General features: G+C 45.1%; 3 protein-coding genes and 1 long non-coding RNA gene across 6 annotated transcripts; 2 read left to right on the top strand and 2 right to left on the bottom strand.

Annotated features, from left to right (window-relative positions):
* Window positions 1-2135: 2135 nt before the first annotated feature.
* Window positions 2136-5170, top strand: LOC103981508 (wax ester synthase/diacylglycerol acyltransferase 5). Its single transcript, XM_009398259.3, has 7 exons — window positions 2136-2559; window positions 3209-3805; window positions 3880-3946; window positions 4026-4126; window positions 4207-4419; window positions 4491-4628; window positions 4704-5170. The coding sequence occupies exons 1-7, from the start codon at window positions 2281-2283 to the stop codon at window positions 4851-4853; spliced, it is 1545 nt and encodes a 514-aa protein (XP_009396534.2). The 5' UTR covers window positions 2136-2280; the 3' UTR covers window positions 4854-5170.
* A 13-nt stretch (window positions 5171-5183) lies between these two features.
* Window positions 5184-5956, bottom strand: LOC135635650 (uncharacterized). The gene is made up of 2 exons (XR_010495687.1): window positions 5511-5956; window positions 5184-5388 (listed from the first exon to the last, which is right to left on the bottom strand). It is a non-coding gene; the product is annotated as an uncharacterized LOC135635650 (long non-coding RNA).
* Window positions 5957-8471: 2515 nt separating this feature from the next.
* LOC135635643 (uncharacterized) lies at window positions 8472-11891 on the top strand. Of its 3 annotated transcripts, none has more exons than XM_065146870.1 (5): window positions 8472-8949; window positions 9700-10215; window positions 10695-10953; window positions 11027-11104; window positions 11436-11891. In XM_065146870.1, the coding sequence occupies exons 1-5, from the start codon at window positions 8894-8896 to the stop codon at window positions 11475-11477; spliced, it is 951 nt and encodes a 316-aa protein (XP_065002942.1). In that variant the 5' UTR covers window positions 8472-8893; the 3' UTR covers window positions 11478-11891. The 3 variants fall into 3 exon arrangements, with proteins under 3 accessions (XP_065002942.1, XP_065002941.1, XP_065002940.1); XM_065146869.1 differs by having other exon boundaries at window positions 8475-8755; XM_065146868.1 differs by lacking the exon at window positions 8472-8949 and adding an exon at window positions 8985-9612.
* A 2152-nt stretch (window positions 11892-14043) lies between these two features.
* On the bottom strand, window positions 14044-14640 carry LOC135635648 (large ribosomal subunit protein eL27-like). Its single transcript, XM_065146878.1, has one exon. The coding sequence runs from the start codon at window positions 14583-14585 to the stop codon at window positions 14178-14180; it is 408 nt and encodes a 135-aa protein (XP_065002950.1). The 5' UTR covers window positions 14586-14640; the 3' UTR covers window positions 14044-14177.
* Between the last annotated feature and the right edge of the window lie 1237 nt (window positions 14641-15877).

Genomic DNA, 15877 nt, shown 5'->3' with positions numbered 1-15877 from the left:
AAGTACGTCTCATAGTCGATCAACTTATCATAAAGTTCTTCAAATGATATTGGTGAGTCACGTGCCCGAAGTGCTGTTGTCAGTTCTTTGTACTCGCCTCCTAGGCCATTGAGGGTATGGATTAGGACTTCTTCATCGCTGAGAGAATGACCTATCAAAGCTAAATCATCGATGATAACTTTGATATTTTGTAGATAATCAGCAATAGTACTTCCCTCTTGTTTCATTTGCATCAGATTGGAGAGAAGTCCGAGCATACGAGTACGCGAGCGATTTGCCAAAGTTGTTTGTAATTTGCACCATGCTTCTGCAGTAGTCGTGCATGAGGATATCAGCGGGGCAATGGATCCAGCAACGGAAGCTTGAATAGCTTGGAGGATGAGGCGATCTTGATGTAACCATAGTTGGTGGGGTGGATTTGGCACTGGATTGGGTTCGCCTGGGATGTTGATCATTTCAGGTGGACACTGGAGAGAGCCATCAACGTAACCTAAGAGATCATAGCCAAATAAAAGATTAGAAAGTTGTGCCCGCCAAGATGTGTAGTTGCCGCCTTTGGATAATTTGAAGGGAATAAGTGCTGCAGCATTGATGGTAGATATTTTGTGGCGGGTCAAGTGATCTTTATAGAAGATGTAAAGATATAGGAGGAAGGGAGGAGGAGAAAAGCATATCGATGCGCTGCAGAGGAGGCTGCAGTGCGATGAACTGCAGAGAAGGCTGTAGCGTGATGAACTGCAGTGATGGGCGAGCAATCTGCAGCAAGAAAGGCAGTGATGGCTGTGGCGGGAGGTAGATGATGAAGACGTCAGATGTAGAAGAGTAGCTGTATGCAATGCCGAAGAGGGCTGCTGCTTCTTCTAGAGGCACTGGTAGGCTGCAGCGATTCAGAATGCAGGAGAGATTGTTGCAGCGAGGTGAAAGAAATCTCTGCAGCTTGCAGCGATTTCTGCAGCGATGCTGGAAAAATCTGCAAGGTTGGAGATAGTTGCAGTAATGCAGTATTGGAGTTTGGTGGCCGGAAGAGCATCGGAGTTTTCAGCGGAAGACTTCGGTTGGCAAGGGAGCAGTAGCCGGCGATAGAAACAAAGGCTGTGACTATGCTTCCTTTAGGAGCGTTGCCCACGGATCTGATATTAGCAGCCACAAGTGCTGCAGTAGGTTGCAGCGAATGGCTACGGCTGAGGGGCGGAGATGTCGCCACGAGAGGGATGGTCGAGAAGAGGGCTTGCTCTAGGCAAACGGCTCTGATACCATGATAGAAATAATAGAAGATAAGAACAATAATTGAAGAAGCTTTATTGTAGAAATTTCCTCATATAGTTAGGAAAATCTTATCTTCTATCAATCACTACCATTAGATGACATTTATGGTCCTTATGGTTTACTTATCCCACGAATGCACATAATTTATATTACATGATTAATTTAAAAGGACGAATCCTTCGGACTACAGCCCCAAAAGAAAGTCAAAATTGAACTGATACTTGTTTGCTCTGAGACTCTACTAGCTTGCGTAGCCTAATTTCCTATCTCTACGGAGATGGATTGATAGGTACATGACAAATTGTCTTCACGCTCCAAAATTGTAGTCTCTTTTGTTAAAAAAATTTATTATTATTATTATTATTATTATTATTATAAAAAATATATGGACGATAACAACGCCCGAATACATGGAAACTCCATAATGGACGGGAACTGCGAGACCCATAAATAACTCGAATCGACCGGGAATCTTTTCGAAACCTCAAAATAATCTCACTTATCAAATCCCATGGATTTGCCAATCGATGAATTGGCATCCCTCGTTCTCGATTTGCTGTCAGATTCCATGCTAATTAAAGTTCTTTCAGATTTAGTGGATGTTCGTATGACGGTAACCTAACGTCACCGATCAGCCTCCTTACTTCAAATCACCGATCGACGCGACGGAGAGTCGTGTGTGTTGGGAGGAGATGCACGACCTTATCTGATGCCGTGTCCTTTGGGACCATTAAAACGACCGCACCATAACTACTGGTGGAAGTTTGTAGCCCCAGGCGGGACCCGATTTCGAGACCCGTATCTCTCCCTCAAAGGAAAAGGTCGGGACGGAGGGTAATAATAAGAGGTAGAAGAAGCGTTGGTGTTCGCGTGAGACCCCATCGGGGGCATTCTCGTCTCTGAACGCCTCGGGAACAATACACCAGCAGTGGAGTCGGTGGACGCCTCGCTTCCATCGTATCCCCAATTCCCCCGTCTCCACTCGCGTGCGTAAGCCTCCAAGCTTCGGAACCGATGGACGGGGCGACGCCCAGGAAAAGGCCGCTCCCGATAAGGATCGGGAGAAGGAGCGCCGCGAGTGGAGCTGCAGAGGAGGAGACCGTAGCAGGAAAAGCGAGGGCGGTGGAGGAGGAGGAGGAGCCGCTGAGCCCTGCGGCGCAGCTGTTCCACCAGCCGGGCTTCGACTGCTGCATCGTGGCGATCATGGGGTTGGGGAAGCCCGCTGACGTCGACGTCATCAGGTCCGGCTTGGCGGCCACGCTGGTCCGCCACCCCCGCTTCTCCAGCGTCCCGGTAAGCGCACGGTCGCCTCGATCCCTTTTCCTCCTCCTGTGACGGAGATTCCTTGGGAGCACGGTTTTTTGGTGGGATGTATTTATTTGAACCTGAAACAGCTAATCTGAATCCACGGTAACGCCAATTGCGTGGATCATAGAATTTATCTTTGCTATCTATTATAATGGAATTAATTTCGGTGTTGGAGCCATGCTGCTCTCGTCTCCGATGATTCGGCTAATAGGGATCATGTTTTTCATCTTCGATTTATCGTCATTCATGTGACTTGTCCTACTTGATAAAACCCGAAAGAAATCTGTATCGGGTTTGATGATCAAATCGTTGGATTATCCAGCTGGCGTTATGTTAAGCATTGACCGTGGCGAATGGTACCGTTCATTTATGGTTCATTAATGGAGACGATGAGATTGTTGGTGGACGCGATCCCATGTAGCTAGCTAGCTGTTCCTGACTTTTGCCTTACTACTGAACAGGCTATCATTTTCTAGCTTACTGTTTGTTGCTGCTTATTTTTTCTGTTAATGAACAAAAATTCCTTCCTATACTTGAGAAACTCATTAATTAGTTGCTTATTTTTAGTCGTGGTAAAAAGTAATTTTTCCATCTTTCTTTCTTTCGGGCATCTCAGAATCTCAGTTGGTGTCAGGTTTTGGAGGAGAGTGGAGGGGCGGAGCCAAGATGGGTGCGGACCAAGGTGGTGGTGGAGAACCACATCGTGATCCCGGACCTGGAGGACCAACGCCGCGCCGCCGCTTCCCCGGACCAGGTCGTGGAGGACTACGTCGCCTCCCTCACCAGCGCACCCTTGGACCGCTCTCGCCCCCTCTGGGACCTCCACGTCCTCAACTTCCCCACCTCCGAAGCCGCCGCCGTCGCCGTCCTCCGCGTCCACCACTCCCTCGGCGACGGCACCTCACTCATGTCGCTCCTCCTCGCCTGCACCCGCAAGGCCTCCGACCTCCACTCCCTCCCCACCATCCCTCACCAGTCCCGGCGCCCGCTCGTGTCCCGCAAGCTCCACGCCGGCGGTGCTTTCACGCTCCTCTTGTGGCTCTGGGCCTTTCTGATCCTCGCCTGGAACACGCTCCTCGACGTCCTCCGTTTCACGGCTACGTCGGCCTTCTCCAAGGACACTCCCACGCCGCTCACCGGACCCAAGGGCGTGGAGTACCATCCCAAGCGGATCGTGCACCGCACCGTCAGCCTGGACGACATCAAGGACGTCAAGAACGCCATGCACTGCGTAGGCCCTTCTCTCCTTTCCCTTCATTTACGACACATCTGTGCAACACCTACTGATGCTTGATCGTGTTGCAGACGGTGAACGATGTACTGGTGGGCGTCACCTCCGCGGGCTTGTCTCGTTACCTAAGCAGGAGATACGGTAAGCAAGCACTTGTCTGTAAGTCGGCAACACAACCATCCTTCACCATCTGAGATCTTCTCCGGTTTCTAATTCTTAGGTCAGAACGTGGATGAGCACGGCAAGAAGACGCAACTCCCGTCGAACATCCGACTCCATTCAACTCTGCTCGTTAACATTAGACCGAGTCCAGGAGTCCATGTATACATTTCTCTCATCTTAAGATTCGAAATCACCTTCGTCTTCTTTGGGACTTGACGAGGTTCCCTGTTTCTAAGCAGGCTTTGGCGGAACTGATGGAGGGAAGACACAGTGGAACCAAATGGGGGAACTACATCGGTTACATCATCCTACCCTTTTCAATCTTCAAGTACAAAGACCCCATGGATTACATTCGCAAAGGGAAGGAGATTGCAGGTCGGAAGAAGAATTCCTTGGAAGCCATCTTCACCTATAAAAGTGGAGAGCTCATCGTCAAATGCTTGGGCATTAAGGTAGGAGCTACTCGTTTCAAAGCTTCAACTCGAGTGTCTTCTCACGGTTAATGTGCCTGTGAACATACCAGGCGGGAGCTGCATTGTGCCACAGAGTGCTCTCCAACACGACGTTGTCGTTCTCAAATATGATCGGGCCGGTGGAAGAAGTGGCATTTTATGATCATCCCATTGTCTACCTTGCTCCCAGCGTATATGGACATCCACAAGTAAGTGTATCATCAACAGTATGCTCCTCAACAGGTCGTCTTCTTCTTCTTCTTCTAAGTGAATCATTTTAACAGGCCCTTACGGTTCATTTCCAAAGTTACATGAACATGATGAAGATGGTTGTGACAGTTGACGACAAGGTAATACCTGATGCTCACCAGCTCCTGGATGACTTTGCCGAGTCCCTCAAGCTCATCAAGGAAGCCATTCCAACAAAACCATAGGACGGCAAGATGTGCTCCTTAGTAGTAGTCTTCTACTAAATGATGATTCACAGTAGAACATAGTTTTTTACTCTCTCATGTCCTTTTCCTTCTTCGTCTATATACTAAAACAGGGGACTCGAAGCAACTCCTCTTTCCTTAGGCTCTCGTCCCGGTCAATCTATTAGCCTAGTGTTCCCCTGTCTCCCCTTGTGCTAGCAGACGGAGCACAAGGAAACAAATGCTAGTTTTGGCTTGGGAATAGTCGATCGAATCCCAAATTACTCATCTGTGAGAACTCAACCTGCTTTGATATCTTATCTTAACCATTTGATTGATGATCACGAATCCTTTTAACTGTAGAATAGTAGATCTCCATTCACGATAAAGACACCAAATTATAGTTGGTCAGAGTCTTTCTACAATGATTACATGCTTCGCCTTCGTCGATTAATTCATGGACAGACTCGGATCATGAGTCGTGTGGCGCATGGAGGAGGAATCACCACGGATTCTTCTGCGACCGAAGCCCTACCACCACCCGACTCCCAGGAAGCTGAAACCAGAAAACATGGCAGGCATACATACGATCACCGAGAGGACTCGTTACAAACGCGACAAATTTCATCGATCGAAAAGTGGCGTAACGCAGAGACAGGGGAGAGAGAAAGGGGAAACCTGAGAGAACGGGCGGTGAGACGGTGGGAGAGGGCGCGGAAGAAAAAGTTGGCGCCGTGTAGGAAGACCACCACGCCGGTGCACCCAAGGACGAACAGCTCGATCATCTCGGCTACCTTTTTCTCTCTCGTCGGCCGCTCGCAGATTCGCCGAAGAAGAGCAGCAGCGGCAAAACCTCGACACTGTTTGGGCTACGGATGGGGCGCGCTTGTTGTGGCGGTGGTTTTATGAACCAGGATGATGGTGGGGGTCCAGTCCGTGTCGGTCTTTTCAATCTGCGTAATAATCGCCTTTAAGGTTACTCCACCGGAGTGCGTCATCGCTTACACTCAGAGGAAACGGATGCTAACGGTGTGGGGCCCCAATCTCGTCGGTGGGGACGGTTGGGTAAGTTTCGACCATGGTCAGCTGACTCAGCAACCAACCGATGCGAGCGCACGCCGCCACAGCCGCGAGTCACGACTATAAAAAATCCCCGCGAGCGCGACGCAATGGTGTTTCAAAGAAAGCGGATGTCGAATATAATCCAAGCGTATACACTTATCGAGTAATTAATGGACGGAGATTTTAGTTAAATTAGAACCCTATACGCGATTAACGTCTCCATTATCTCGTATCATACCTCTCTTATGTCAGTGTAACCGCAACTTAGTTCATGCCCCCGACGTTGACCAACTCATGATATTTCCATACTCCACCTAAAGATTAACACACAGTAAACCCTTCTGTAAGATTTCTTCCCTCGTAACGCTCGGATTCCAAGATCGCAATGTCCGCTTCTCTTCATCTGCAACTGAGTCTTCTCGTATCTTCCGTTCGTCTGAGAACGCAACCATTACGAGCTCGGACGTGTGCTTGGATGCGTCGCCTCTGCGGATTCCGGAACTGCTGATCGAGCTCAAGGGCGGAGCGCAGCTTGCGGCGAGGGCGGAGAACCTGTTCTACGAAGACGGAGAGGGGCGCAAGTGCATGACGATCCGAGAGACGAACCTAACCGACGACGGCTCCATCATCGGCAGCAGACTGCAGAGGGGCTACTCCTGGGAGTTCGACTTGCATCAGCAGAGAGTCGGGTTTGCCCCCTTGACTTCAGACGGCAGGCGAGCAAACCCTGTCGCTTCCCGCACACGTCCGGAATTCTTAATATGAGACACGGCATGGATTCGAGAGTTAGGTCAACGTAAGTTGACGTATACGGAGATAGAATGGCTCATTGGGTCATCATTCTCGATTTAAGTCGACGCTACTAAAGGTTGATGTCATCTCATTTCCTTGTGGCGCGTGCAAATATGTACATCGGCTTCGTCCTACCACTTAACCATCGCCGCATTCTCGTAATCTAAATAAGAAATATATTATTGTTTAGACATTAATAAGACCAATTTTACATATATTTTACTAAACAATAAAATCTGATTTATATTTGACATGAGAATTATTAGGAAATAATATCATTGATGTTGATGTCTTGATCAACATCAATGATATTTTAAGGTGTTTGAAGTACTGTGCATTTGAGGTGATTTTGAGGTGTTTGAAGTAGATCCGATGTGGATCTAAGATGAATCCAAGATGACTCCGAAATGGCTCTAAGAAGGGTCTAAAGTAAATACGAATCCAAAGTGGCTCTGAAACAAAGTAAAAGTATTATACTCCTTGGGTTATCACCTGCATAAAGACCAAAGCTGGGTGGGGCATTATGATCTGGTTCCTTCGACGCTCAAGTTAGTAAACTAAAATTTCTAAATATCGGGTCAAAGTATTATACTTAACCATCGCCGGGTGGGAGATACATTTCTTCTTATTTAGGATATGTTTTTATACTTTTGAAAGATGTTTATGGTTGTCTTTGTTCGAGGAGAAGAGCATTTAAGATTGTGTTACAAAGATAGAGAAGAAAGTTTGCATTTCTTTTCTTTGTCAAAATGGATGAAAAAAGATGTTAGTGCTTTTCTGTTATGATACTTTGTATACATAGGAGGATGACATGGGTCTTATATGATGATTGCATGTCAATTGTTGATAAATTCTCTATCAGGAATAAACACTTTAGCACCGTGTGTAATAGACACCCGAACACCATGCAATCAACATGTGCTCGACACATTTGTGTAACACGATCGATACTTTAGTACTATATAACCGATGCACGCTCGATACCTCGGAGCTACGTAAAACAACACATCCACATCATGTTACCAAATCGACTAAACCGTTATTGTATCACTAGACTTAACACAACATGATCATAATCAAAGTCAAGGTAAACACACCCTCATAACTAATGTCGATTACAGGAGTAATGCTTCCAAGAGCCTATTAGAAAATATTTTTACGTGTGTTATCCGCACACTTAAATATAACTTTAAAGTTCATTAGCTTCCGAGAGCCTATTATAAAATCTTTTTACGTGTGTTATCTGCACACTTGAATATAACTTTAAAGTTCATTACGAATCATTCAAATCCTAGACTACATTTGGTATGTGAGAGACATTTGTTGGAACTCTCTCGACCTAATTTTTACAAAGCTTAACACTCTTAGAGTCGAATAAATTGATAACAAACCAATATCGAGAAATAAAGATCACGGTCGGTTCTGAATAAGCTTTTAGCTCGAATAATCAAGAATAACTTAATAATAATATATTTTTTAAAAAATATTCGACTAGCTCAATTATTTACTATCAAACAAAAAATAATAATGAAATAGGATAATAAGGCCATTTTAGGTTTTGGAGCACTCCTTGTAATCCACGGAAAAAATTGGCATGATGCCCCCCCATACATCGATTCATGCGTGATTCATAACAATTCACGTATAAGATATGAATTTATTTATATTTTCCTTTATTATATATACTAAGTTACTAACAACCATCCCTGTTTGCTTTCCTCATGCACAAAGATAACCCCCCTTGCATCGGGGCGTTAAATTTTAGAGGTAGGGGTATTTCGGTAATATAATGTTAGATGGAGCCGTTCTTTTCTTAACCCAATTCCGTTCCCCCTCTTCTAAATCTCTTCCTCTCCTGCAAACCGCTACATTTCTGTCTCGTCCGCCTCTTCACGTCTTCCAGGCGCCGTACCTCTCGCTCTGTTCGGAGGACGAAAGATTGAAGTAGAACCGCGTTTCTGTTGAAGGACGCCGCCATCGATGCGCCTCTCCGAGACCCCTATGCCATCTGTCGAACGAATTGAAGCGAAGCTGCTCTGTGAATCTCGTTCGGCGTCAGACATGATGAGGTTCGCTGCGATCTTTGTCTGCATCCCTCTGCTTCCGTGTTCGTCTGATGGGTCCCAACTGGCAAGCTTCTTTGCTCTTGTTCTTCGGAGGCCTTGTTGCTTGGGACCGATGTCATCTTCTGCCTTGTGATTGACTAGATGTTCGGTCGGAGGCGGATGCCATGGATGTGGGGGAGCGTTTCTCCAAATGGGGGGTGGGGTTTTGCTTTCCATGTATATTTTGTCGGACCTCCGATGTCCTCTGCTGGTTCTTAGGGCGCTCTCATAGCCCGTAGTGGGCTTTGCGATCGAAGAACCGCGAGGTTTTCATTATGGATCGCCAAATGTTCCACCTTTTCTTCCTCTTTTGTTTGTTTTTGCGCTGTTTGGATGAGTCGGCCCGTCTCATTGTAGATTTTTGTGGTTTCTGATCGATGTAGCGCGGTTTTAGTGTTCTGGTTGTCTTTCGCAGAGAAATGGCACGAGTTTGCTTCTTTCTTTGGATTTGAGTTGGTTCCGTGCTTTTCACTTGTTGCGCTGCCTAGAAACTGCGAGCACCGTCATCTGCTGCTTCATGTCGCGCTGCTCTTCTCTTCTTATATTCAGTCAAGGAAAAATCTTCAGTGTAACGTCCGCAGTTTGTAAGAGAAGATGTGCCTTGTAGATTAGTCTTCGTTTTCCCCCGTTTCTGTTCTCAATCGAGTTCGAAGGATGTGTTGCAAGTATTTTCTCAAGGAATCAATCGACGCCTCCATTGATTTGAGCGAAAAAGAACCAACTCTTTTGCTTTCAACAGATTTGCAATCGACGGATCTATACTTGGTTTCCTTCTCCCTGTGGACGATCGTCGTCTTCTTCTCATGCTATCTATGGGAGTTGTATGTTACCAGCGTAGATCTTTAAGGTTTGTTGATGTATTGGGTTTAAATTGCATCCCTTAACCTCTTCGTCTTTCTGCATCTCAGGTACCAGAGAGTAAGCAGCCCGGATGTCCTTCCCCTCGGCAATGGCAAGAAGCACAGCTTGAGAACCTCCAAGGAAGACGACGCCGATGAAGCTGGCAGAATCGCAAACCATTCCCCCTCGGAAGCCAAATCCTCGAGGTCGAGATCCGCCTCCTGGTCGGCCAACCCGTCACCGACGAGAGACCACCATTTGCCGCACATCTCCTACCAGGCGCAGTCTGACGCCGGACCGCTCCTCACTTCAGGCTCGTTATTTCCATTCACCTCCGCCGGACCAGCGACAGCTGAGAACCACCACCACATCGACGGGGTGGGCCACGGCGGAGGCGGCGACGTTCTCCTCCGGTGGGGGCATAAGAAGCGGTCGCGGGGACCGAGAACGGAGGGCCGTGCAGCGGCAGCGGCGGCGGCGGCGGCGGCGGCTATGCCACCGCCCTGTGGGCCGTACTCCAAAGTGGGTTACCTCAGGCCGTCCACGCCCGTCCGTGCTGCAACGGCATCTCTTGCCAACAGCCGGTAAGCGAGACCCCCCCATATCCTTCTTCTTCTTCTTCTTCTTCTTCTTCTTCTTCAAGGTTTCACGCAGCGTTTCCTTGTCGCTCTTGCGCATCAGAACTGCGTGATGTGTTGGTGGGGACACAGTAAAAGAAAAGCTTTCTTTTTCATCCCTCCGCTGCCATTCCTCATCTTCCACCCTACGTTTACTGACGAGAGAATAGCCACTGATTTCTTCCATTTGGATTTGTGTTCTTGGTTGTCGTCCATGAGCTTTCTGTGACAAGTACCCTCTCCTTTTTCTGGTTTTGTGTTCAACCTCCTTTCTGCGGTCAAGATCAGCAAAGCCTCTCTTTCCTATTCTTTCTTATCTGAAGTGGGCATCAAAGTAAAAGACCCCTCCACCACCAGTTTTGTTCGCCGCACCTACCCACCTCCCTCTGCTGTCAAGATCCCTCTTTTTTGGTTTCCTTCATCTTCTTGCAACTTGCAATGACCAGGGCCGTGGAGGAGCGATCGGGAGGTGCACCACGATCCGAAAAGCGCTTGCCGCAAGACCCACTCGCGAAGGCGAATCTGGATGCGGAAGCCGGCGGCGGCGCCGCGACGGAGAAACCGAGTCTGGACCGTTTCATGTGGCCGCGGATCTACGTCTCCCTCTCCAGGAAGGAGAAAGAGGACGACTTCTTGGCGATGAAGGGGACGAAGCTTCCCCAGAGGCCCAAGAAACGGGCCAAGAACATCGACAGGTCTCTCCAGGTACAAACGACGACGAGTCCTATTCATCTTAAGTTATTCTACCGTGGTGTAATTGTTGGGTGGGTGGGTGCAGTATTGCTTTCCAGGGATGTGGCTGTCGGACTTGACGCGGGGACGGTATGAAGTAAAGGAAAAGATGCGTGTGAGAAAGGTATTCTTTCGAACTTACTTTTCCTATTTTAATTGACATTCTACATTATTACTCGTACTTTTTCATGTTAGAAATAGTGACGGAACAGAGAATCAAATAGGCCTTTTTCGTTGTTGCATTATTATATCACTCTCTTAAAGAAAGCAAAGCTTAGCTGGTAGTAGATCATGAAAGACACCTGATGAAATCAAGTTAGAGCTGCTGTGGTGGTGGTGGTGGTGGTGGTGGTGGTGGTTGTGGTGATGGATTGGGTAATGGTGTCGAGTAGTCTTCTTTTTCCCTCTCTTTGGGTGGGTGATCTCACGACTACAAAATGGGCTCCTGTTTACAGAAGCAAAGGGGGTTGAAGGGAATGGAGAGCGATTCCGAGTGATGGCTGCGGGAAGCGGAACGAGCCGTGTTGATCCGAAGAAATGGAGGGCGGGGGCGCAAACAAGGCAGGAGGATGCGGGCGCAAACATTGCCCGCTCGAAGTTGTGCTTCTTGTTCTCGTTTTTTTAGGTGTCTCCGGCTTTTTGGCTCTCGTGTTGTCCTGACTCCTCCCTTTGCACAATCTCAAGTGTTTTTGGTTTGGTTTCTTTCCGAGAGCTAGCGGGTGCATGGGGGCCCCGCCGCCCAGGGGACGATAGCTTCTCAAACCAACACAACTCATTGGCACATCCTAACCGATGAACCAGGTTGCGCAACCAAATGTGGCATAGATGGGTTTTTCGTGACACCGCAAATAATTTTGGGAGAAGATGGTTGTAATTGGTATTCGGAATCAAACACACTATTATTGGTTTGAGCGTCATGCATTTCGAATGTAGATTTTCCTACCAAAACAATCGACAACAGAACATGCTAGGAGGCATCGCGTATCCTAAAACAAGCAAGAATTGCTAACCATTACTCTTTTATCTACCCCTCTGCTCGGTTACAAGGTTTCAAGAAGAGTTTCCCAATACAAGTCTAAACCCCTACTACCGCTATCAACATAAAAAAGAAAAAAGATCTCGAGCCAATGCACGGCTGCTTTTCATCTTGCCCATAAAGCATTACTGAACCATACTTAACCAGACAAATGGACAACCTCAATAAACCATTATCTAGTCTCCACCACAGAAGAAACAAAAAAAATAGTATGTGCACCCTTCATATGGCAACATATAGTTTCTCTTGCTTGTGCCTTCAACATGACCGCGCAAGCCACATACCATCTGTCCCTCACTAGTGTGAATGTCACATAAAAAAGCCAGGTTATTTATAACCAAGATTAGCTATAATCCAAATCAAATGGTTTCGTCAGGGTGGACCTATAGTTAAGACGCCAATAATCTACTACCATACTTGCTCATCAGAAGGACCATAACACAGCACTAGAAACCTATTATTCCACTCAAGGGTTTACAGTAAATTACACATTCAGCATGGAGTTCCCAAGCCAAATTAATCAAACAATATACTGAGCCAATTGTAACCAAATTTCAGTTACAAGCAACATTTGATTTTGCCAACCTGCTAACATTGTTACTAGATGTCGAACATAGTATTTATTTGACTTAGAGCTTTCAGCCACACTTTTACACCCCATTTAGTACATCAAAAGTGAGTCACGACTAAGATTTGATTTATAAAAATCTAAAAGGTGTATTATTGTTAATTTCAGTTTAAACATTTTGAGTCAATGATTCAAGTTCTTAATAAACCAATTATCTCATCATGTCAGGTTGTGACAATTGATATCAAAACCGATATAGTATTAGGGCATTGTGAGGGACTCCACGGGTCAAAGGTTACATCACGACATGAAATCATCACTAGGTTAGACCAGAACATCAAGCAAGTAGAGCTCACATCTTATCGAAAATGGACTAAGACTAAGATTGGTTTACAAGAGTCTAGTAGATGTAATACTATTAACTTTCAAGTTAAGCATTTTTAGACATTGATTCAGGTTCAACAAAGTTATCCTACACACACATCCCTTACCCACCCCCGCTACTTAAAAGCTTATATAGAAACCCAACCAATGATACTATATGGTACAAGGGTTAACAACAACATCGGATAGGAAAAAATTATATCAAAATCATATTTCTTTCCAAGCATATTTCCACAACAAATCAAAGAACAAAATAAGAGGGAATTCAACCACAGATGAGAATATTATATCAAAATCATATTCTTTTCAAGAATTTTGTGCATGATTTCACAAAAAGAAAAAGTATTTAAGAGCGACTACATGTCACATAAATCAAGTATTGACATTATATAACCTATCATAAAAAGCTCTAAAACACAATATCGGAAGCGTATTTGCTAATTGACCCCTAAGCAGAAGGATCCTTTTGTAGCAACAAAAAAGTTTCAGACACAAATCACAATACCAAGGTCTACCTTTGAAGACCCGAAATGCATAAGGTCCCATTTGGCAGGGGAGAGAAGACGACGAATCACATACAACTCCCAGGGTTCTAAGCGGGGAACCAAGTTCTAACAGGAATTTCCATTTTGGATCAGGCTGCATTTTTCCAAGTCCCAACATATATTTTGCTAGATTCCAATCTGTTTTGTGTCAGATTAGAAAATTTTGTGCATATCTTATGTTTGTCATGGAATTTTTAAGCCATCATCCATAAGATTACTAAATCCAACAGGAATTTCTAAGCTGACATGTTTCAGTAGAAATTCCATGTGAATTCCAAAAAACAATTAGAAAATTGCAGGTGTACTCAAATTCTGAAACCCTCATAGATACCAACAGGTAACAGAGATCAAAACTACACCTTCCGTATATCAAATTAGCCTAACACAACATCATCACAGACAAGCATTACAAGATTTCAGAGTTACTGCAGCATGATCATGCAAAGGTGAGAAACACATGTAAACATGATTAGCTTGAAGCATCCGACACATCCATCTTATGATAAATCATGATACTAATCAACGAGAAATGAAGTGCCATCAAAATCGAAATACTAGAATATAGAGTCTCAGCAGGTCCACAACTGTCTCACATTTGATAGGGAAAATTGCAGTAACATTAGCGGCATTACCGATGGAACTAAATAGCGAAGGCTTCTATAGATTAGAACCTGAGCTTAGTGAAGAACCATCTATTCTTGCCGGTCTTGAAGCGCTCCTCAAGGCGAGACTTGGTCTCCTTGCAAGCGGAGACCTTCTTGTCGCGGGACTGGAGGGAATCGATGGTGACGACATCCTTGAGGTCGACGTCGAGGGTGTAGCGGGTGGGCATGATATGGCTGTAGTTCACCAGCTTCAGGAACGACTTCACCCGCGACTTCTTGGCCGTCTTCTTCGCTGAGTCCTTGCGGATAACTTTCTTCGGGTACTTGGCGATGCCGGCCACCAGGCAGTGCCCGTAGGGCCGCTCCCGCGTGCCGTCGTCGAAGGCCCGCACGATCACCGCCTTTCGCCCGGCGAACCGCCCCTGCAGGATGATCACCGCCTTGTTCGGCTTCAGAAACTTCACCATCTTCTCTTCCTTCCTCCTCGCCGCCTCCCTCAACTCCTGGGAATGGAAACCCTAGCGAGGCCACTGTTTTATGGTTGGTAGTCGCTTAGGGTTTGGGGCGCGGTTGGACCGGGTTTAATCGAACGGTATAGTGGACCATCGGTCTGACGCTATGGGCCGGGCTCAGGAGAATTATATCCTTTTAGAATATTGTAATCATGTCATCGAAAGAAGAATCATCTTTTATGGAGGTGAAAATTAATTCTATGAATTATTTCGATGGAAGTCCACTGAAGTCATTTGGGTTTTCTTAGTTCGATGGAAGTCCAACATTAAATCTCATTGTGATGGTGGAATACATGAAGGTACTCCATATTACAAACTATTAATTATTATGCTTATCACTAATTGGGAAAGGAGAAAGTATGAAACTGAGAAAGAAAGATATGAAAATGTGTGGATCTCTTGAAGTATTGATAATGGATCTCACAATTAGATAATTTGATTGCATATCATATATCGTTAGATTTCTTGTTAACTCGACATGATTGTTGAATGCCATATTCATGTCGACCGCTTCGATACCATATTTGACACCAACTATCTCGATATATAGTCGACTCATTCGCTTCTTTAACATAAACCTAGTTGTGATGCTTGATAATTCAATAATTCTCACGATCGAATAATAATTAATAATTTATTATTATTATCTCTATATAATAATTATCCACTTAATTATCTTGCATCTTAAGTCCGTACCATTAATTCAAACATCCTAGAAATTTTTATCGGATATACTCCCCATATTATTTTTATAGGATCCTCTTTAAAATCTTACATCTTTTGACACACGACTTAGGATAAGTTCAAATACTCAACTTTCAAATTTGATATATTGAATAATTATAATATGTCATAAAAATTATAAATTTGATGATATGGATTATAGTGACATAATAGAGGGTTTTTGCTAACATATTCTAAATCGACTTGTTTAGCTTCTGGATGATAGAAGTGAAAAAACATCTAGGATGTGAAATGAGATTTCTCCTTTTTTTTTTCTAGAGTGAGTAAAACACACATTCTTCCTCACCAATAGATATACAAGGATTCTTAGTACAAGTAATGTATATATTTGGTCCTGACATCCTCATCATTGTTATGTGCTGATCTTTTGAGATAATTTATTAATTTGATGAGATTGAATCATTTATCTTTTACTGACCAACCAATTAACATCTTTCATATCTTAATTATTCTTTTATATCTCTTTAGTATATAAGTATTTTAGGTTGACTTAATTTAAAATC

This window comes from Musa acuminata, chromosome BXJ3-4, assembly GCF_036884655.1.
Source record: "Musa acuminata AAA Group cultivar baxijiao chromosome BXJ3-4, Cavendish_Baxijiao_AAA, whole genome shotgun sequence".
Taxonomy (NCBI): domain Eukaryota; kingdom Viridiplantae; phylum Streptophyta; class Magnoliopsida; order Zingiberales; family Musaceae; genus Musa; species Musa acuminata.
The sequence above is the reverse complement of the archived record's forward strand: the minus strand, read 5'-3'. Positions and strand labels throughout refer to the sequence as shown.